Source organism: Oncorhynchus masou, chromosome 11, assembly GCF_036934945.1.
Source record: "Oncorhynchus masou masou isolate Uvic2021 chromosome 11, UVic_Omas_1.1, whole genome shotgun sequence".
Classification (NCBI taxonomy): domain Eukaryota; kingdom Metazoa; phylum Chordata; class Actinopteri; order Salmoniformes; family Salmonidae; genus Oncorhynchus; species Oncorhynchus masou.
Window position 1 is genome coordinate 21,737,958 of NC_088222.1, and position 23,822 is coordinate 21,761,779.

General features: G+C 42.1%; 1 protein-coding gene across 2 annotated transcripts in view; it reads right to left on the reverse strand.

Moving 5' to 3' along the window:
- Nucleotides 1-23,481, reverse strand: part of LOC135548309 (PDZ and LIM domain protein 5-like) — a 116,712-nt gene extending 93,231 nt beyond the window's left edge. For both annotated transcript variants that reach the window (XM_064977775.1, XM_064977774.1), the window contains exons 1-2: nt 23,366-23,481; nt 10,378-10,483 (exon numbers count right to left, since the gene is read on the reverse strand). In XM_064977775.1, coding sequence (XP_064833847.1) covers nt 10,378-10,476 — 99 coding nt within the window. In that variant the 5' untranslated portion in view covers nt 10,477-10,483; nt 23,366-23,481. The remainder of the gene's footprint in view (nt 1-10,377; nt 10,484-23,365) is intronic.
- Between the last annotated feature and the right edge of the window lie 341 nt (nt 23,482-23,822).

Sequence of the window (23,822 nt, forward strand, 5' to 3'; positions counted from 1 at the left end):
AATCAATCAAATGTATTTATTAAGACCTTTTTCATCAGCCGATGTCACAAAGTGCTATACAGAAACCCAGCCCAAAACAGCAAACAGCAAGCAATACAGATGTAGACGCATGGTGGCTAGGAAAAACTCCCTAGAATGGCAGGAACCTAGGAAGAAACCTAGAAAGGAACCAGGCTCTGAGGGGTGTCCACATACCTTTGGCAATGTAATGATGAGGAGCAAATGGTGGCTCTTTGCCCATGGCTCTTGCAGTCGAGACCAAAAGTTTTGAGAATGACACAAATATTAATTTTCACAAAGTCTGCTAACTCAGTTTGTATGATGGCAATTTGCATATACTCCAGAATATTATGAAGAGTGATCAGATGAATTGTATTTAATTGCAAGGTCCCTATTTGCCATGCAAATGAACTGAATCCCCCCAAAAAACATTTTTACTGCATTTCAGCCCTGCCACAAAAGGACCAGCTGACATCATGTCAGTGATTCTCTCGTTAACACAGGTGTGAGTGTTGACGAGGACAAGGCTGGAGATCACTCTGTCATGCTGATTGAGTTTGAATAACAGACTGGAAGCTTCAAAAGGAGGGTGGAGCTTGGAATCATTGTTCTTCCTCTTTCAACCATGGTTACCTGCAAGGAAACACGTGCCGTCATCATTGCTTTGCACAAAAAAGGCTTCACAGGCAAGGATTTTGCTGCCAGTAAGATTGCACCTAAATCAACCATTTATCGGATCATCAAGAACTTCAAGGAAAGCGGTTCAATTGTTGTGACGAAGGCCGCCCAAGAAAGTCCAGCAAGTACCATCTCCTAAAGTTGATTCAGCTGCGGGATCGGGGCACTACCAGTACAGAGCTTGCTCAGGAATGGCAGCAGGCAGGTGTGAGTTCATCTGCACACACAGTGAGGCGAAGACTTTTGGAGGATGGCCTGGTGTCAAGAAGGGCAGCAAAGTAGCCACTTCTCTCCAGGAAAAACATCAGGGACAGTCTGATATTCTGCAAAAGGTACAGGGATTGGACTGCTGAGGACTGGGGTAAAGTCATTATCTCTGATGAATCCCCTTTCCGATGGTGAACGCTACCATCAGTCCTGTGTCATGCCAACAGTAAAGCATCCTGAGACCATTCATGTGTGGGGTTGCTTCTCAGCAAAGGGAGTGGGCTCACTCACAATTCTGCCTAAGAACACAGCCATGAATAAAGAATGATACCAACACATCCTCCGAGAGCAACTTCTCCCAACCATCCAGGAACAGTTTGGTGACGAACAATGCCTTGTCCAGCATGATGGAGCACCTTGCCTTAATCCCATTGAGAACTTGTGGTCAATCCTCAAGAGGCAGGTGGACAAACAAAAACCCACAAATTCTGACAAAGTCCAAGCATTGATTATGCAAGAATGCTCACCCGCGAAGTGGTAGGCCACACAAGCTCACAGAGCGGGAGCCGAGTGCTGAAGTGTGTAGCGCATAAAAATCATCTGTCCTCGGTTGCCACACTCACTACTGAGTTCTAAACTGCCTCTGGAAGCAATATCAGCACAATAACTGTTCATTGGGAGCTTCCTTAAATGGGTGTCCATGGTCGAGCAGCCAAACACCAGCCTAAGATAACCATGTGCAATGCCAAGTGTCGGCTGGAGTGGTGTAAAGCTCGCCGCTTTTGTATTTTGGAGCTGTGGAAACGCGTTCTCTGGAGTGATGAATCACGATTCCCCATCTGGAAGTCCGATAGACCAATCTGGTTTTGGCGGATGCCAGGAGAATTCTACATGTGCCTGCCCCAATGCGTGTCAACTGTAAAGTTTGGTGGAGGGGGAATAATGGTCTGGGCTGTTTTTCATGGTTCGGGCTAGGCCCCTTAGTTCCAGTAAAGGGAAATATTAACACTACAGCATACAATGACATTCTTGACAACTCTGTGATCCCAACTTTGTGGCAACAGTTTGGGGAAGGCCCTTTCCTGTTTCAGCATGACAATGCCCCTTGCACAAAGCAAGGTACATACAGAAATGGTTTGTCGAGATCGGTGTGGAAGAACTTTACAAGCCTGCACAGAACTCTGACCTCAACCCTATCGAATAGGCCTAATCGCCCAATATCAGTGCCCGACCTCACTAATGCTCTTGTGGCTGAATGGAAGCATGTCCCCGCAGCAATGTTCCAACATCTAGTAGAAAGCCTTCCCAGAAGAGTGGAGGCTGTTATAGAAGCAGAGGTGGAACCAACTCCATATTAATGCCCATGATTTTGGAATGAGATGTTCGACGAGCAGTTGTTCACAGACTTTTGGCTATGTACGTTGTAATTTGTCACTCAAAAGGAGAGTGCGAGATTTGGTCAATTAAGCCATTTTTCTACTTACCCACAGTCAGATGAACTCATGGATGCCATTTTTAGTTTGACTGGTTGCAGAGAAATAAAAATGCTATACATCGGCTTAATTGCAAAAATCTCACACTATCCTTTTAAAAGTGCTTCTAGGCAACAATTATGTAGCGGCAGGGCTAAGTGAATAAAGAGGAAACACTGAATCCCTCTCACTTCAACATGTCTGTCCCAACATCTGGTGAAATAGAAGAGAAAGCCTTGGTATGTTGGATGAAACATTCAGAGTTTTTCCTTTGCTTTCAAGAAAGAGGGCCAACAGAAGACGATACCAAGACAGCTTAACCAATCATCATCAAGCCTTTTCTTTCCCTACTACATACCACTTTTAGAATAAAACCTCATCTTCATCTGTGGGACACAAAGGGAAAGCTGTCCCCCTACCTCGTACATATTTTGAAACATGGATGTATCAACTTCACACCAGCGCTCCAAAAGAAACAGTAGCAGTTTCAGGCTGCGTATGTTGGCCCCTGCCGCTGCTCTTTGTCAAAATGACATTTCCAGTCAGTGGACTGTGTGTGGACCAGCACATACAGACCAGGGCCCATTCCTCCTGGTCCTCATGTCTGGAGGCAGGCCTGGAAACATGACACATTGATGCCACCACGTGTCTCTGATCATGTGATGGTGGAAATATATCCCAGGAATGTCACTCTCTGACCAATGAAGTATACACTGGTCACGATGGAAAAATGACAGGGCCGTTTTTTAAATTGTCACATACACCGGATAGGTGCAGTGAAATGTGTGGTTTTACAGGGTCAGCCATAGTAAAGTGGTGCCTCTGGAGAAAATTAGGGTTAAGTGCCTTGCTCAAGGGCACATAAACAGATTTTGACCTTGTCCACTCGGATATTCGGAGCAAACCCCATTCGGTTACTGGCCCAACGCTCTTACCGCTAGGCTACCTGCCGCCCAAAGCTTGTGGCTTTGCTCACCGATCCTGTGGTGTTAGTTCTGACCACCAGTGACTTAATACAAGCCTTTTCATTCAGGTCATGATGCTCACAGGAGATACACTGTGGAAAAGTTACCAGATAACACATAACAATAACCCACAGAAGAACTAAAAATACACAATTCACAGTGGCTGAACTTGGTGGTTTTATTGCCGTTCACGGCTCTGTAACATTGGTTTTGACACTGAAACATTATGAGTGCTGTCGTGTTCCAGAGGCTTACTTTATTTTTACTGTCGGAGACAACATGTTCGAACTTCACGATTTTAAAGAGTAAATTAGCCATTGTTTTCACTGAGAATACATTAAATATCTAGTTCTAGTGTGTAAGCCAGGTAACAAAAGAAAATGAGTTACTTCTTATCGTCTCCTAACATTTAACTGCCAAGTCGATTGTGGTTAATTGAGTAAGGAAGGAGTCTGTTTTGTATTTATTCAGACAGTACCATTCTTCTATGTCCACATGCAAAGATTGAAATAAAATGTTGTTTCTCTAGGAGTCTCTGGGAGATTACATACTAGAGATGCAGCATGATTCAAAAATACTTATTTTCAAATGGATGGTTGTTAAAAACCTATTGTTTCATACACACAGAATATATAAAGGTCTTTCTATAAACGCGGGTACCACTGAGGAGTTCCTACACTGGACAACTTGTTCCAGCTGTTGACAAGTCATTGATAACTTTTTTTCATGTCATTCCATTAAGATATAAGAGGGACATAGCTACATATATTCTATAACATTCACGTGTTTAACCCTTTCTTATGGTTGGTGTCTTGACGGATTGGTCAAAAAATCTTCTGAGATAAAACATACATTTTATGTCCTTGCATTATGGAAGTGTAAGTTGTCATTTTATCATATATTAAGCGTTAATCAGGCAAATTAGACATTGAACTTGAACCCTGTAAGAATCCTGATCTGTTTCACTTGACTTCATCCCCACCAGGAGTCTCTCATTTCCCCCTATGTACTTCTACCTGTGTTTTCTGTTTGTCTGTGCCAGTTCGTCTTGTCAAGTCTTACCAGCGTGTGTTCCTGGTTTCCAGTATCTTTAGTTTCTGTTTTCTAGTCTTCCTGGTTCTGACCATTCTTCCTGTCCTGACCCTGCCTGCCGTTCTGTCCCTGATTAACACTGCCTTGGATTACTGACCTCTGCCTACCTTTGACCTGACATTTGCCTGCCCCCTGTTTTGTAATAAACATCTGAGATTCTAACTAGTCTGCCTCCTGTGTCTGCATCTGGGTCTTATCCTGAGTAGTGTTAGTAGCTGCGAGACAGTTTTTTGTATAGATCTCAGAAATGCAGTGTAACTATGTAACATTTCGTATCTCCTTCTGTGGAGTGAAAACTTTTTTCATGGGCACACAAATCCTAGTATAATGTGATCTTCAGTTCTTCAGTATCTTCAGTGCTTTTGTAGTACTTCTGCTGAGACATTGGGGCCAGTTGCTTCTGGGGCATTTGAGCTACATGCCATAATTGCTGAGGCATGGAGGTCAGTTGGTGCTGTGGCATGGCAGTGTGATTTCAAAATCCAATGCACTAACTGAAAGAGTCACCTTTCCTTGACAATTAAAACCGAAGTTGATACTGTCATTAAAGAGGTTCTAAAATAATTATGTATAATACTGAATGCGCATTTGGTGTCGAGCTGTTTAATTGCACCGTGGTATTTTCATCACTTGATCCAGGAAGGAATTCTCCTTGCTGGAAAAAAGTTGTTCACAAGGAATGTCCAGAATGTTTTGGTGTTTCATTTGTTATGCCGGTGAAGACAGTTGGACCTGGATCCACGTTAGATCTAATATCCCCAGCGAATACTGATGTTTATCATCTGCTGTTGTCGGCTTGATTTACAGCCGGGTCTTGTTAGATTAACAGAGAAAACATCAAGGTAATGAGTTCATGTTTTCATTTGTTTTTGTGCCTCGGATTATAGTAGGGAGACCTGGTCCAGGGCACTGAGCTACTTCACATGAAGCACCTCCACCACCCGCCGGACCACTTAAAATGACTAGGGCCAGCTGAGCAGCTAGCTAGTACTCAGTGTGTCATGGACATTCTGTTAGACACGTCACAACGCTGTGTGCCTTCTGCAGGCTAAACTGGGACACATAATCAAGGGTCCACACAGGCCCTTAGAACAGCCCTCAGTAAACGTTTATAAGCCTATAAATACCCCAGCAGAGAAGGAGAGCAGACAATCTCAAGTCATGCTTAGAGCCCATCAAGGACACCTCTGAGACAGTCGGCCTCTCAGTTGGACAGGCCATCTGCGATTTGGGACCGAGACTGACCGTCCTGCTGCCTTGTAAAGACTTCAGGCAGTTCATAGCATCTAAGTAAAGATAGTCTATATCTAGTGCCCATTAAAAAAGAGTCAGAAAACAATGTCATTCTGAAAAGGAAGAAGCATGACCTACGGTGTGTACTTGTAGTCTCGAGATGCACTACAGTAGAGGTCTTCACAGATCCACCTGTACCCGAAATCTCGAGAACCGATTGTTGTTGGCCAATCATAAGTCATCAAAGCGGCAATAGGCTACAGTCATAGAGTCTCCGTGTGAGGCAAAAGTTAGGAGATATCTAATCAATGGAAGATGAAATTGAAATTACAAGTTAAAGGAGAAGGATAGGCTACAACGACCAAGAGCCAACAGGTAGGCTGCTACTTTATATTCTGAATGGAGTTGCTATTGTTTGTAACTGTGTAGGTCGAGAGAGCACATGCCTCAATTAGCCTAGTGAGCTAGCTTAACTAGCATCTCTTGACTTGATGCAGTCAAGGCAGGTACCACATAATCATATTGGATGATAAATAACCTCGCTATAGCAGTTAATAGTCTACTATATTGCAAGTCGGCTTGGTTGGTTGCTGTCTCTCGTCTCTCCCTTCCTCCTACCATTTCCCGTGTCACTCGTTCACACTCACAGAAGCCGTCTCTCACTCCTCTGGGTACTTCAATACAGAACCTAGGAGGCTCACGGTCTCACTCCTTTCCAAAGACTTACACAGTAATTATGACAACTTCCAGAGGACGTCCTCCATCCTCATTGAGCTCGGGTCCCTGGGTCTGAACCCCACCCTGTGCAACTGGGTCCTGGACTTCCTGATTGGCTGCCCCCAGGTGGTGAAGGTAGGAAACAACATCTCCACTTTGCTAATCCTCAACACAGGGGCCCCACAAGGGTGCGTGCTCAGCACCCTCCTGTACTCCCTGTTCACACATGACTGCGTGGCAATGCACGCCTCCAACTCAATCATCAAGTTTGCAGACGACACAAACATAGTAGGCCTTATTACCGACAATTACGAGACAGCCTACATGCAGGAGGTGAGGGCCCTGGCGGTATGGTGCCAGGAAAATAACCTCTCCCTCAACAAAACAAAGGCGCTGATCGTGGACTTCAGGAAACAGCAGAGGGAGCACTCCCCTATCCACATCGACAGGACATATTCCACAATAACGTCTGCTAAATATGTGTATGTGACCAATACAATTTGATTTGATTTGAACCTATCCAAGCTCTTCTTAGGGCTAGGCGTCTCGTCAGCGGGACACCTGTCTCCAATTTCCGGTGAAATTGGAGGGCGCGCAATTCAAATAAATAATCGTAAAAATGATCGATATTAAACATCAAGGTACATACAAGTGTCTTATCGGTTAAAAGCTTAAATTGTTGTTAATCTAACTGCATTGTCCGATTTACAATAGGCTTTACAGCGAAAGCATGCCATGCAATTGTTTGAGGACGGCACCCCACATCAACATATTTTTCAATCAGCACAGGCTTCATAAAATCACAAATAGCAATTAAATAATCACTTAGTTTTTTTAAATCTTCCTCTGATTTGCAATCCACTGTGAAGGCCTCTACATCACAGTACGAATGCGGGAAAAGGGAAAATACATGTGCTTTGCATGTGTTTCTGTATCATTGTGTGTGTGGGTATGGGCAGAGGCAGGGCAGGGTTATGTTGTTGAGTACGCCCTGGGTGGGTATAGAGTCATGTTTTCCCTCCCTGTCCTCATGTTATCTCTTGACATGTGCCGTGGGCATATGGAGAGATCAGACCAATACAGGCTGTTTCCACTGGGCCTATTGAAGCTGACTCCCTTAAAAGGACTCCAGCCAGCTGAACACAGCTACAGGGCGAGTGGCTGTGGATGTGTGTTCATGTGGTTAGAACATGGGTGAAAACAAAGCCTTTTACAGACACAGAGTGATACTGTGGGTCTCTCTGTCTGGGCGGCCAGGCCACCACCACCACCACCCAGTGATTATAGTCTCTATAATTCTCTACAATGGCTCTGTTTATCCCCACTGCATGTATTCCATGAGCAAAAATTCCTCCAGATGAGAACATCCCGAGTGGCACAGTGGTCTAAGGCCCTGCATCTCAGTGCTAGGTGTGTCACTACAGACCCTGGTTCGATCCTGGACTGTATCACAACTGGCTGTGATCGGGAGCACAATAGGGTGGCGCACAATTGGCCCAGCGTCGTCCGAATTAGGGGAGGGTTTGGCCGGGATAGGCCTTCATTTTAAAATAAGAATCTGTTCTTAACTGACTTGCCTAGTTAAATAAAGGTAAAATAAAACATTCAGTAGAGTACTGTATTTCTCACAAAACAAACGCTTCTCTCTCACAATGTGCTTCTCAGAGGGAGTAAATCATATGTACTGTATTTCAAAACCTTTATGGACTTGGCATACCCTTTAAGAAGTCTAGAGCAATATCAAAATTGAGAAATGAATGCCCACTAGACCCAGCCAGATATTCACTACGGGCATATAACTTCATTTTATGTACATTTATGGAATTGTCTGTGAAGTGGATAATCATATTGCTCAGTTCATACTTAGGCAGACTTTGGTTTTCACAAAGCAGCATTCTGAGAGAGTTGGACAATGCCCAAAGTTAGACAAACCCAATGCTGCCAAACCACTAAACTCAAAGCTGACATTTTGGATTTGCAGACACATTCTCAGAGGATTTCTTCCCACCTGATTTATTCCAATGTCTGCTGAAGTAGATATTTAAAGCTCTCAAGCACTGAAAATTCCATAAACAATGTATTTTGTGGCTCAGATATAATCCCTTTACTAATCTAACTAATCTAATTTTACTGTAATTACAGGGATATTGTGGGGGTTTGTTATTTATCCTTATAGACCTAATTCAACTGTCTGAAAACAGAATATTGCATTTCAAAAGTTATGTTCATATTTAGTTGTGGCAGTTACATGTCCAGATATGTCAGCAACATTACACTTAATGAACCGATACAAGCATGAATACGACCACATTTATCTTCATAGTTCATATCTTTTGTTTTAGGATTCCTTCCAAGGAAACTCTCCAGAGCAATCTCCAAAACCAACATGGAACTACAGCCAAAGCAAACTGTCTCAATCATCCACATCGGTAACACGTCTGAGGGGCAGAGTACTGAGCAAATACTAGCTAAAATACTGTACAAGACATCATAATACTGCTGTGCTATTGACAAAGGATAAATGGATACTTGTGGGTCATACACTGCAGAGCTGCATAGTCACTATCAATTCACAATCAGTGTTGGAGAGAATCTCCTCTTTCTCACAGCAACAACACAAACAGCATTATGGAGAGAATCCCAAACAGTGTATAACTACGGTGATGCAGCAGAGCAGCAGTTCACAACCATTCACCACTAGCAGTAGCAGAGTCCTTCTTCACACAGCAGGCCTGGCAGCACTCCTGCTTCTCTCCTATCCCAGCCCAGATCCAGGCAAGACCCAGGCCAGAGACCCATGACCCAGACAAATATTAAAGAACTGCAGGAGTTCCTGTCCTGGCCTCCGTAGACAGACAGGTTCATCTAGTGCTCTGGGACTGGGAGGAACGCCCAACTGAGTACGAACCCAGAGCCAGAGACATGTGGACTGGAGACACAGTGTAAAGAGTCATCAGACTGAAGAGCAAAGCCTACACTTTTGTAGTCTTTGTAGTCTTCACAGAGTTTCTGGAACTTTCTGGGGATAGTTAATGCAGTGATTGTTATTTAGATGTCAGATAAAATGGCATGAGAAGCACAAAGATAGAGTAAGAGGGAGATTGGCAAAGGCCATGAGCAGTCAAAGGGGACTTTGTGGTAAAAGCTGCCAAAGGAAAGGTTGTGTGGTTGAAAGCAGCGGTAAGTGTCATACTGAATATATAGTATAGGCCCTTTAATCACCATGGAGCTAGATGACATAGTGAGCACGGCCCTTTAATCACCATAGAGCCAGATGTCATAGTGAGCACGGCCCTTTAATCACCATAGAGCCAGATGTCATAGTGAGCACGGCCCTTTAATCACCATAGAGCCAGAAGGCATAGTGTCCATGGCCCTTTACTCACCATAGAGCCAGAAGGCATAGTGAGCACGACCCATTAATCACCATAGAGCCAGATGACATAGTGAGCACGGCCCTTTAATCACCATAGAGCCAGAAGGCATAGTAAGCACGGCCCTTTAATCACCATAGAGCCAGATGGCATAGTGAGCACGGCCCTTTAATCACCATAGAGCCAGATGGCATAGTGAGCACGGCCCTTTAATCACCATAGAGCCAGATGGCATAGTGAGCATGGCCCTTTAATCACCATAGAGCCAGAAGGCATAGTGAGCACGGCCCTTTAATCACCATAGAGCCAGATGGCATAGTGAGCATGGCCCTTTAATCACCATAGAGCCAGAAGGCATAGTGAGCATGGCCCTTTAATCACCATAGAGTCAGATGGCATGGTGAGCATGGCCCTTTAATCACACATGTGTGTGTGTGTATGAGAGAGAGAGAAACAGAGAGAACAACAGAAAGAGTGAGAGACAGAAAGGGTGAGACAGAAAGAGAGAGAGAGAGAGACAGAAAGAGACAGAAAGAGTGAGAGACAGAAAGGGTGAGACAGAAAGAGAGAGAGAGAGAGAGAGAGAGAGAGAGAGAGAGAGAGAGAGAGAGAGAGAGAGAGAGAGAGAGAGAGACTCACCCGTGAGATAGTGAGGGGCAGACAGAAGTCCTTTCCTCCCTGCAGTCTGAAGCCCCAGGGGGCGGGGCCACCCAGGGAGACGCTGTAGTTGCTGTTCATGATTCTCCTAGAGAAACAAAAACATATTGAGGCAAAACGTTAATAAGCTGGACCTTTATAGGTTATAAAGAAGAAGACAAGGCACTCCAACACTCCCATCTACAATATTCTAATATTGAATAAGAAACATAAAACATCAGCAAAAACACACTAGTACCAGCTGTTCTCAGTGGGTCACTGAAGAGTAGGGCTGTGACAATACCTGCAACAATACCAGTGTTTCCATTGAAACATTTAAAACACGAAGAAGACCGAAGCAAAACGAAGAAAAACGCTTTGGTCCTTTACAAACCTGCTGTATGTACATTATTGTGTGCTATAGTTTTGGAAAATAAATAAATGTGACGGTTGTTTCCAACATTAGGGTTGTTTTCCTAAAGATGTTAAATCCGCTTTGTGTTTTGTTTCCTTTCTAACGAGTATAGTGATACTGGTATCATCCCGACCCTACTGAAAAGGAGAACTACAAAGCCTAAACAATGTCCACAGCCGTTGAGACGTGATAGTCCAGCGTCCTATTGTGACGTAGCTACACGGCTCTGAGACCACCATCCACAGGGAAGCACAGCCCTCTGCTCACCTCCCCACAATTCTCAAGCAGCGCGGCTCCGGGACACATCCTCTATTCATTTGAATGAGTTGATAGTTTGAGACATTTCTTGAATTGCGCTGAGAATTTGTAAAGTATTAAAGCCAATGGTCCAATATTCTAGAACATTGCTGTGCGTAAGCTTAAGACCAAAGTCTGCAAAGCTCCAAATATCTGCAGTGTCACAAAATCTTTCACTTAGCTGATTCCATGGAAGCCCGATGGGCTAAATGTTAGGGCTTCTTTTATAACAGTATTGTTATTAGTCTGTTAAATACTTTATGAAAGATAACACCTGGTTACAGTGCCTTCAGAAAGTATTCACACCCCTTGGCTTATTCCACATTTTGTTGTGTTACAGTCTGAATTCAAAATGGATTAAATTGCCTGTAATTAGTGCCATTGAATTTTCCGTCTATCCTTAGCAGTCTCCCAGTCCCTGGCGTGAAAGGGTCCCCACAGCATGCTGCCATCAACATGCGTCACGGTAGGGATGGTGTTAGACAGGTGATGAGCTGTGCCTGGTTTACTCCAGACATAGAGCTTTGCATTCAGGCCAAAGAGTTACATTTGATGTCTCATCAGACCACAGACTTTTGCCTTATGCTCTTAGTCTTTCACGTGCCATTTTGCAAACTCCAGGCGTATTGTCATGTGCCTTTTTCCTCAGCAGTGGCTTCACTCTGGCTATTCTCCCATAAATCCACGATTGGTGAAGTGCTGTAGATACTGTTGTCCTTCTAGCAGGTTACCCCCAACTCTGCCAAGGAACTCTGCAGTTCTGTCAGAGTGGCCATTGGGCTCATGGGCACACCACTGACCATAAATTGGCCACAGATGGACTCCAATAAAGTTGTAGTGACATCTCAAGGATGATCAAAGGAAAGTGGATGCACCTGACCTCAATTTGGAGTGTCATATCTAAGGGGTGTGAATATTTACAGTACCAGTCAAAGGTTTGGACACACTTACTCATTCCAGGGTTTCTCTTCATTTTTCCTATTTTCTACATTGTAGAATAATAGTGAAGACATCAAAATTATGAAATAACACATGAATCATGTAGTATCCAAAAAAGTGTTAAACAAATTCTTCAAAGTAGCCACCCTTTGCCTTGATGGCAGCTTCATGATGTAGTCACCTGGAATGCATTTAAATTAATAGTTGTGCCTTGTTAAAAGTTAATTTGTGGAATTTCTTTCCTTCTTAATGTGTTTGAGCCAATCAGTTGTGTTGTGACAAGGTAGGGGTTGTATACAGAAGATTTGATAAAAAGACCAAGTCCATATTACGGCAAGAACAGCTCAAATAAACAAAGAGAAACAACAGTCCATCATTACTTTAAGACTTGAAGGTCAGTCAATACGGAAAATGTCAATAATTTTGAAAGTTTCTTCAAGTGCAGCCACGAAAACCATCATGCGCTATGATGAAACTGGAAACTCATGAGGACCGTCACAGGAATGGAAGACCCAGTGGTACCTCTGCTGCAGAGGATAAGTTCATTAGCGTCACCAGTTTCAGAAATTGCAGCCCAAATAAATGTTTCACAGAGTTAAAATAACAGACACATCTCAACATCAACTGTTCAAAGGTGACTGCGTGAATCAGGCCTTCATGGTCGAATGGCTGCAAAGAAACCACTACTAAAGGACACCAAAAAGGAGAAGAGACTTGCTTGGGCCAAGAAACACGAGCAATAGGCATTAGACCAGTGGAAATCTGTCCTTTGGTCTGAGTCCAAATTTGAGATTTTTGGTTCCAACCTCCGTGTCTTTGTGAGACGCAGAGTAGGTGAACGGATGATCTCTGCATGTGTGGTTCCTACCGGGAAGCATGGAGGAGGTGGTGTGGGGGTGCTTTGCTGGTGAGACTGTTTGTGATTTATTTAGAATTCAATGCACACTTAACCAGCATGGTTTGTGCTTAGTTGGACTAACATTTGTTTTTCAAGAGGACAATGACACAACACACCTCCAGGTTGTGTAAGGGCTATTTTACCAAGAAGGAGAGTGATGGAGTGCTGCATCAGATGACCTGGCCTCCACAATCACCCCACCTCAACCCAATTGAGATGGTTTGGGATGAGTTTGTCCGCAGAGTGAAGGAAAAGCAGCCAACAAGTGCTCAGCATATATGGTAACTCCTTCAAGGTCTGCTATTCATGAGATGTGCTTAGGATTCATAAGCCTAAACGATTCAAAATCATTCTATTTCTGGTGCTCCTTATATTCCATTTGGTGCCTAACGTTTTTAAAGTTGGGAGTAGTGTGTATGTGTTTGTGGGAGAGAGAGTGGTGAGTGTGAGGGAGAGAGGGTCTGTGTGTTAACTGATAAGTAAAGAATGTTTCATGCAGTTTTCCCCTGACTGCCACAATGACTTGCAGATCATTATGCGTGTACAGTATATTCCTTCCTCCCATTCCTTCAGCCAAATCAGAAGTTGGTCTTTTCAAATATGAGCAAAGCCAGACAAAATTAAAAGGGCCTATTTATATAATTAATATGAATTTGGAGTGCAGAAATGATTAAATATTAAAGTATTACAAAAGTTATACTTAGATCCAAACTGGTTCTCTAGCAGATAAGTAAGAATGTCTCACCCCATGTTCAAGAATGGCCTTCTTCCCTTTATTCAGATTACAACCTCTCACTTTCGGTTATTCCAAAATGAAATATTCAAAACAATATGGCTATTTTTTTAAACAAGCCATAGAACGTTGGTTTTCAATTTCAGTTTAATCCACCAGAAAAGACAGAACAAATAATACAACAAATATTGTGGTTAAACTCAAATATATACTAATATATATTTTTTGGTTTAAAATGTTTTAAAAAAAGGTATAATCTTTGGAAATTATATCATAAACACCAAGACAGTTGTAAAGAGGGCACGACAACACCTTTGCCCCCTCGGAGACCCAACACACCTCCAGGCTGTGTAAGGGCTATTTGACCAAGAAGGAGAGTGATGGAGTGAGATGGTTTGGGATGAGTTGGACCACAGAGTGAAGGAAAAGCAGCCAATAAGTGCTCAGCATATGTGGCAACTCTTTCTAGACTGTTGGAAAAGCAATCCAGGTTAAGCTGGTTGAGAGAATGCCAATAGTGTGCAATGCTGTCATCAAGGCAAAGGGTCGCTACTTTGAAGAATCTAAAAGATAAGATATTTTGATTTGTTTAACACTTTTTTGGTTACTACATGACTCCATGTTTTATTTCATAGTTTTTATGTCTTCACTATTATTGCACAATGTATAAAATAGTAAAAATAAAGAAAACCCCTTTTGACTGGTAGTGTATAAATTTAAAAAACATTATATGTGGGATTGGAAATTATGCAGACAATTACATTTATGAAAGCTACAATCGATCTGCACTATTAAAGCTGATCTACCCCCTAAATAAAGTAAACAATTAAATGAAAAGAAGAATATGAGCAAAGTAACCATTCTATGCAGCATTCTATCATACAGCGAACAGTGTGAAGTCAATATGTGTTGTATTGAGCAGGAGTGTGAATATCAGTGATAGGTTTTTGGTGTAGCACATGCGCATAACATTTAGAAAACGGGAACAAGCCTTGCTGGAACGGGGCGAACAGGACACTATGCCACTCTGAATTTGTCCCCCATGGTACCGCAATACTACTGGTATTGTGACAACACTATCCAAAACTGTTCTTGTATAAAGTGTTTCAGCACAGAGTCATGCCAGCATTACACCTCACTGACACAACAGGCTACCACACACTTAGGAAGTGACTAGAGGTCGACCGATTAATCTTTATTTAACTAGGCAAGTCAGTTAAGAACACATTCTTTTCAATGACGGCCTAGGAACGAGGCAGAACGACAGATTTTTACCCTGTCAGCTCGGGGGACACGATCTTGCAACCTTACAGTTAACTAGTCCAACGCTCTAACCACCTGCCTCATGAGGAGCCTGCCTGTTACGCGAATGCAGTAAGCCAAGGTAAGTTGCAAACTAGCATTAAACTTATCTTATAAAAAACAATCAATCAACAACGGTCGTTGCTCCAATGTGTACTTAACCATAAACATCAATGCCTTTCTTAAAATCAATACACAAGTATATATTTTTAAACCTGCATATTTAGCTAAAAGAAATTCAGGTTAGCAGGCAATATTAACCAGGTGAAAGTGTCACTTCTCTTGCGTTCATGGCACGCAGAGTCAGGGTATATGCAACAGTTTGGGCCGCCTGGCTCTTTGCAAACTAATTTACCAGAATTTTACGTAATTATGACATAACATTGAAGGTTGTGCAATGTAACAGGAATATTTAGACTCATGGATGCCACCCATTAGATAAAACACGGAACGGAATAAACATTTTGTTTTCCAGGTGATGGTTTCCGGATTTGACATAAGGCTCGTATTTCTGTGTGTTTATTATAGTTAAGTCTATGATTTGATATTTGATAGAGAAATCTGACTGAGGGGCAGTAGGCAGCCGCAGGCTCGTAATAGTCAAAGGTATATGGTTTAGAGAGAAATAGTCTACACATTATAATTCCTGTAATAACTTGCAGCTGAACTTGAAAGGGGTTCCTTCGTTATTTTACCGTTCATGTCTTCCATAGAGAATGTCTTGATCTACTTCAAATAAGGTCTGTATTTCGTGCTTAAACCGCCACTAGGATAAGGTAACGTTTGTCAAAATATTTTCATAAATCCACTCTATAAAAAAATGATCTTTGCTTATATTTAGCCAATATTTATCAGAGTTACCTTGTCCTATGGATATCTACAGTTATAAAATTGGCAAGGTTGTGTAAGCCTACACGAAACACAGGCCTTATTTTAAGTGAATTTAAAAATATCCTATGGAATAAATGAATGAAGGAACCGCTTTTCAGATTTTGCTAGAAGGTGTCATGGGAATTATGACTCGCACTTTGGTAGTCAATTCTTACCATGTCCATTATTAAAATAGGATTTCCTGCATATATAAATTACAGTTTTTTTCAACATTCATCACAGGCAACTTAAACTCTATTTTTATTCAAACAGTTGAGAGTTTTTGTCTCCTAAGCAGACTCTCCAGTATCATTGTCACTTCAGAGCTGTGTGTGTTTTACAGATGGCAGAGAAAAGCAGAGCACCAGTGTGGGACTATTACATGGCACCAGGGAAAGCAAGGTGTCTTATTTGTGATAAAGATGTAAACATGGGGTCAGCAAAGGCTAAATCAAAACATACCACCAACCTGTGGAATCACCTAAAGAACACCCATCCAAAAGCCCATAATATGTATTATATTAAGATAAAATAAAAGTGTTCATTGTTCATTCAGTATTGTTGCAATTGTCATTAATACAAAAATGTGTATATATACAGTGGGGCAAAAAAGTATTTAGTCAGCCACCAATTGTGCAAGTTCTCCCACTTAAAAAGATGAGAGAGGCCTGTAATTTTCATCATAGGTACACTTCAACTATGACAGACAAAATGAGAAAAAAAATCCAGAAAATCACATTGTAGGATTTTTAATTCATTTATTTGCAAATTATGGTGGAAAATAAGTATTTGGTCAATAACAAAAGTTTATCTCAATACTTTGTTATATACCCTTTGTTGGCAATGACAGAGGTCAAACGTTTTCTGTAAGTCTTTATCAGATCATCAAGAACTTCAAAGAAACCTGTTCAATTGTTGTGAAGAAGGATTCAGGGCACCCAAGAAAGTCCAGCAAGCGCCAGGACCGTCTCCTAGTTGATTCAGTTGTGGGATTGGGGCACCAGCAGAATAAAGCTTGCTCGGGAACGGCAGCAGACAGGTGTGAGTGCATCTGCACGCACAGTGAGGCGAAGACTTTTGGAGGATGGCCTGGTGTCAAGAGGGAGAGCAAAGACGCCACTTCTCTCCAGGAAAAACATCAGGGACAGACTGATATTCTGCAAAAGGTACAGGGATTGGACTGCTGAGGACTGGGGTAAAGTCATTTTCTCTGATGAATCCCCTTTCTGATTGTGGCATCCGGAAAAAAGCTTGTCCAGAGAAGACAAGGTGAGCGCTACCATCAGTCCTGTGTCATGCCAACAGTAAAGCATCCTGAGACCATTCATGTGTGGGGTTGCTTCTCAGCCAAGGGAGTGGACTCACTCACAATATTGCCTAAGAACACAGGCATGAATAAAGAATGGTACCAACACATCCTCCGAGAGCAACTTCTCCCAACCATCCAGGAACAGTTTGGTGACGAACAATGTCTTTTCCAGCATGATGGATCACCTTGCCATAAAGCTAAAGTGATAACTAAGTGGCTCGGGGAACAACACATCGATATTTTGGGTCCATGGCCAGGAAACTCCCCAGACCTTAATCCCATTGAGAACTTGTGGTCAATCCTCAAGAGGCAGGTGGACAAACAAAAACCCACAAATTCTGACAAACTCCAAGCATTGATTATGCAAGAATGGGCTGCCATCAGTAAGGATGTGGCCTAGAAGTTAATTGACAGCATGCCAGGGCGGATTGCAGAGGTCTTGAAAAAGAAGGGTCAACACTGCAAATACTGACTCTGCATCAACTTCATGTAATTGTCAATAAAAGCTTTTCACAGTTATGAAATGCTTGTAATTATACTTCAGTATTCCATAGTATTCCATCTGACAAAAATATCTATAGACACTGAAGCAGCAAACTTTGTGGAAATTAATATTTGTGTCATTCTCAAAACTTTTGGCCCCGACTGTACAGTGATTACCAACTATATCCATCAACTAATGAATCCCCAGTGTGAATGCTGACATGTCTTCAGACTTATTTGTCTATAGGGTTTAGAACTGTAGGCTGGTGATGGGGCTGATGCCACTGTGCTTGGTGAGGACAGAGCCAGAGACACACCCTAGAAGACCAGGGACGCGTTGGAACCTTGTGAGGAGAGAGTAGCAGGGCCAGAGACACACCCTAGAAGACCAGGGACACGTTGGAACCTTGTGAGGAGAGAGTAGCAGGGCCAGAGACACACCCTAGAAGACCAGGGACGTGTTGGAACCTTGTGAGGAGAGAGTAGCAGGGCCAGGCAGAGCCAGAGACACACCCTAGAAGACCAGGGACGTGTTGGAACCTTGTGAAGAGAGAGTAGCAGGGCCAGAGACACACCCTAGAAGACCAGGGACGTGTTGGAACCTTGTGAGGAGAGAGTAGCAGGGCCAGAGACACACCCTAGAAGACCAGGGACGCGTTGGAACCTTGTGAGGAGAGAGTAGCAGAGCCAGGCAGAGCCAGAGACACACCCTGGAATAGCAGGGACGCGTTGGAACCTTGTGAGGAGAGAGTAGCAGAGCCAGGCAGAGCCAGAGACACACCCTAGAAGACCAGGGACGCGTTGGAACCTTGTGAGGAGAGAGTAGCAGAGCCAGAGACACACCCTAGAAGACCAGGGACGTGTTGGAACCTTGTGAGGAGAGAGTAGCAGAGCCAGGCAGAGCCAGAGACACACCCTGGAATAGCAGGGATGCGTTCAAACTAAACCCAACACCAATGCCAATCACCCGAGGGCTTGACTGACACATTTCTCAACCACCTGGCAAGAATGTGCCATACTGTAGGGCAGGGATGGGCTACTTTGATTAAAAAAAATCTTAACTCATCATGAGGGGCCGCGGTGTTACAGCTAATTTCCTGCAATTCTACACATTTTGCTATAGGGAGGAGAGAAATGTTTGCAGCTATTAAGTGACTAACAAAATCAATGGTGTCAGTGATTCAACCATGATTAGGCCTACTACAGGTTTAGATAGCTGGCCGCTAAGTAAGTTAGTCTGTGGCATGTGACCCCTCTTTTGAAGGCCCTTGGATACATTTTCCAAAAATTATAATGATATATTTATATATTTTTATTGGGGAGGAGCCCGTTGAGGTCTCAACATACTGTTGTAAGTTAGAATAGTAGCATACACAGGTTGCTATTTTGAAACGTGGTTGTGCATAAGCAGTTTTTCTCATGTTATGTCACTCACTTATAGTCACTCAATTAGCCCGTGTCAGCTAACAATTTTAGATTGGTAAGTTAGTGGCAAACAATAGTTTTTTTTCCCAATGCCTGATGGGCTTTGGAGGGGGGGGGGTCCTACTGACCCCAATGTTGCTTTATCTGAACTGACTATACCAACAGTCACAGACATACAGTATAGAATGCATGGAGCAGTCAAGCCTTTCATGCTCTGTTGAAATTCATTAGTTTAGCATTAGTATTTTCACTAGAGGTCGTCCAATTATGATTTTTTTTTAACGCCGATACTGATACCGATGATTGGAGGACCAAAAAAGCCTGATACCGCTTAATCGGACGATTTATTTATTTATTTATTTATTTATATATATATTATTTGTAATAATGACAATTACATCAATACTGAATGAACAATGAACACTTTTATTTTAACTTAATATAATACATGAATAAAATCTATTTAGTCTCAAATAAATAATGAAACATGCTCAATTTGGTTTAAATAATGCAAAAACAGTGTTGGAGACGAAAGTAAAAGTGCAATATGTGTCATGTAAAAAAGCTAACGTTTAAGTTCCTTGCTCAGAACATATGAAATCTGGTGGTTCAATATTCCCAGTTCTTCAATATTACCAGTTAAGAGGTTTTAGGTTGTAGTTATTATAGGAATTATGACATGTCGACTATTTCTCTCTATACCATTTGTATTTGATATACCTTTGACTATTGGATGTTCTTATAGGCACTTTAGTATTGACAGCCTAATCTCGGGAGTTGATAGGTTTGAAGTCATAAACCGCGCTGTGCCTCAATGTAATCGGCCATAATCGGTGTCAAAAAATGCAGAAAATGCAAAACTTGAAATCGGCCCTAATTAGTCGGACGTGACGATTAATCGGTCGACCTCTAATTTTTATATTCCCTTTCCATTTAAAATGAGCAGAATTGTTAGTACAGAACAACTAAATCATTGTTAGTTGAGTTGTGACACAGGAGTGAGTGAAATAGCAGAAGTCCAGACTCAAACTGAGTTTTCATGTCCAGGAAGTACTACATAGAGTTTCTGAATGAGTTAGCCAAAACTCTGAGTGGAGAAGAGAGAGCTCAAGTACATCTCTACACACACACCTCTGTAAGGGTAAACTTGCTTTCAAATGGTTGGACTAAGTGGGTCATTCTCACAAAACTGACATTTGGCTAACAAATTCTCAAGTGTAATTTTTCCAAAAGTGTCCTCATGGATCACTGAGATTAGGATCTGAAGTTATCTATTTAATTTTACCACAATTTCCATAAAATCCCAAAAAGTTATGAACAATGTCTAATATTTTGTAACATTGCTCTCCTAATTAAAAGGCCTGAATTAAACATAACACATAAAATTAAAATATTTTAGATTAGAAAATTTGAACAAAATGTAATGATTTTTTTCCCAATTTGACCTTTTTAGCCTTTCGATAATGAGCCAGCCATGTGGGGAAAGGGGGGTGTTTGAGAATAAAAACCTCCTTCTGAAGGCATATAAGCAAATAAATGAACTTAACTTCAACTACCCCTCTAGATGATGGATCATGGGTGAATAAATCTTTATTTCAAAACTGATTGGAGTTTTTACAGGAACTTGAAAAATTGTTACGTTAATGAAACACGTCCACACACACTGTGTTTGTACGTAATAAATATTATAGTTTATAGTTTATATTATAGTTTTGGAATGTGCGTAGATGTTAGCTTTGTTAGCATAGCCACCTGGGACATCAGTAAACACCATAAAAGATAACAGGCTGATGGTGACGACATGGACCACAATGATTCAGCTACTAAAACAGACATTGCCAATACTTTTTTTCTGACAGGGCCTCTTATTTCAGTTTAAAGAGGAGAAAACAAATGTTCTGACTGTGGGGTGTATTTCATGAGTAAGGGGGGGGGGGGGGGGTAGAGGGAGAGGGTCATACACCTGGAGGACAACAGGACACAGGACCCATTACTCCCCCACCTCAGACACACACACACATGTACACATGGCATGAGGTATTCATATATAAGGCACCCTTCTCTCCTCTCCAGTGTGACCCAGGGCTGAGGTGAGCTAAATACATCTAGGGCTCAAGCTAGGGTTCAAGCCCAACAGCACCAACCTAGAGTTCACCAAGAGGATAACATGGCACTAACCATCTGGTAATCAACATGTTTTCAGAGTATATCCAATCGGATGGATAGTGGATACTAATTATATTTTTATTTTATTTCACCTTTATTTAACCAGGTAGGCAAGTTGAGAACAAGTTCTCATTTACAATTGCGACCTGGCCAAGATAAAGCAAAGCAGTTCGACACATACAACGACACAGAGTTACACATGGAGTAAAACAAACATACAGTCAATAATACAGTATAAACAAGTCTATATACGATGTGAGCAAATGAGGTGAGATAAGGGAGGTAAAGGCAAAAAAAGGCCATGGTGGCAAAGTAAATACAATATAGCAAGTAAAACACTGGAATGGTGAGCTGCTCTGACAGTTGGTGCTTAAAGTTAGTGAGGGAGATAAGTGTTTCCAGTTTCAGAGATTTTTGTAAGTTTGTTCCAGTCGTTGGCAGCAGAGAACTGGAAGGAGAGGCGGCCAAAGAAAGAATTGGTTTTGGGGGTGACCAAAGAGATACACCTGCTGGAGCGTGTGCTACAGGTGGGTGATGCTATGGTGACCAGCAAGCTGAAATAAGGGGGGACTTTACCTAGCAGGGTCTTGTACATGACATGGAGCCAGTGGGTTTGGCGACAAGTATGAAGCGAGGGCCAGCCAACGAGAGCGTACAGGTCGCAATGGTGGGTAGTATATGGGGCTTTGGTGACCAAACGGATTGCACTGTGATAGACTGCATCCAATTTGTTGAGTAGGGTATTGGAGGCTATTTTGTAAATGACATCGCCGAAGTCGAGGATTGGTAGGATGGTCAGTTTTACAAGGGCATGTTTGGCAGCATGAGTAAAGGATGCTTTGTTGCGAAATAGGAAGCCAATTCTAGATTTAACTTGGGACTATGGGACTTACTAAGAAAAAAAACCTGCAAAGATGGGGACAACCTTTAACTTTGGCTTCCTTCCTAACCTCTCCAAATCACCCAATCAATAACAGTGGGTCAAGGATCAAATCTTTCACACTGCATATCTGAGTATAGGTAAAGGTCTGCAGGCTCAGATCAGTTTGCACAGCTGATGCATGGATTCTTTTCTAAGCACGCCACACATGAACACGATGAACTGTTGTTATAACTACAAACGGTCCTGTGGTCATTTCAATGGCTTCAGGACGTTTTCCTCAGATGTTGAAAAACAAGCCATTATCTGGTCAGAAATGCCGGTCGCCACTGGACAGACGTACATCAATAGAAAGTCCAAGACAAATGTTCAGCTTCACAAGACACAGACTCCCTCTATTATACTGTATACTATCTCCACAGCAGCTTCATGTCTGAGTCCACCATAAGACTGCTTATAACTGCTTATAACAAAAGGACATACAGGTCGACTGTTAGAACACCAATCACCTGATTTAAAAAAAGCTTTAAAAGTTCACCCTGACCTTCACTGTATAGACATTTGATAAAAGCTCCTGTAATTACAGATATTATTATGTGAACAGAACCTTCACCCAAAATGGACTAGAGACACATGACAACGTTTTAGGAAGGGAGCCTTGGCAATATCCAAGATACACTATGTTCAGTTTAATATTGAAAAAAGCTTTACTTCATGCCCATGCATGCGTGTCTTACACACCCTATTATAGTACAACGCACAGGGCAAGAAAGACCTTTCACAATTTTCACACAGATCTCAACACGTTCCCTTTCCTTGCCAAGTATAAGGCTACACTGCAATACTAACTCGGCTACTGCTCATAAAATACATCAGAACAATACAAAAATAAGTACACAAGTAGTAGCCGACATTCATTCCAATTTCAAATTCTCTCTCTCTGTAGTAGTTAGTTATTGAGTCACTGGTGGCATACAAACACCATAACACGTTATATCAACCTGTAAACTGTCTATAAATGACAAATGACTTCAAACACACCTTTTTATGACTATATGACATACTTGGCTACAATGAAGTATCAGCCCCACATGGCGTGTTGTAGGTGGGTGAGTGTGGTGTGACTACAAGTTGTTGCTTATTCTTGCCTCGCGCACTTGCTCGTATCTCCTTTAAACTAAAATAAAAGTAGCCTAACAACACCTATCCATTTAATCTCGAAAAGTTTTCCTATTCAATTTGTGTCTGTCCCCCTGTGTACCAATTGTACTCACCTTTTTGTGGATGAGGCACAGACGGTTTAGTCGAGGTGTTGCAATGTGAAAGCGTGTGACTGTTCTACCGCTACCACAAATTTCAGACGAAACGGAATCAACTGAAGTGAACGGAACTATGACTTCCGCATCGCCCTATATGTCGTTTGACTGGGACATGGTAGGCGGGGAATACCGGTTACTTCAGTCAACTCGACAATGTTGCAAAATGTACAAGTAAAATGTATCAATTTTACTTTCAAGATGGTTACATTTGTACCCACTTGCTAAGAATATTGGTCCAATTTTAAATGAAGAAAAACTTACAGAGGATTATTGCACAGCCTGTGCCTAGGCTTTATGCTTTACAAATCAAAATGATTACTAAATAAAGGGTGACGTAAAAGGCCAGTGATCAAAGGTCATTGGATCAAAATATCGTACAGAAGTTTAGAGTTGAGTGTATTGTTATCATGTA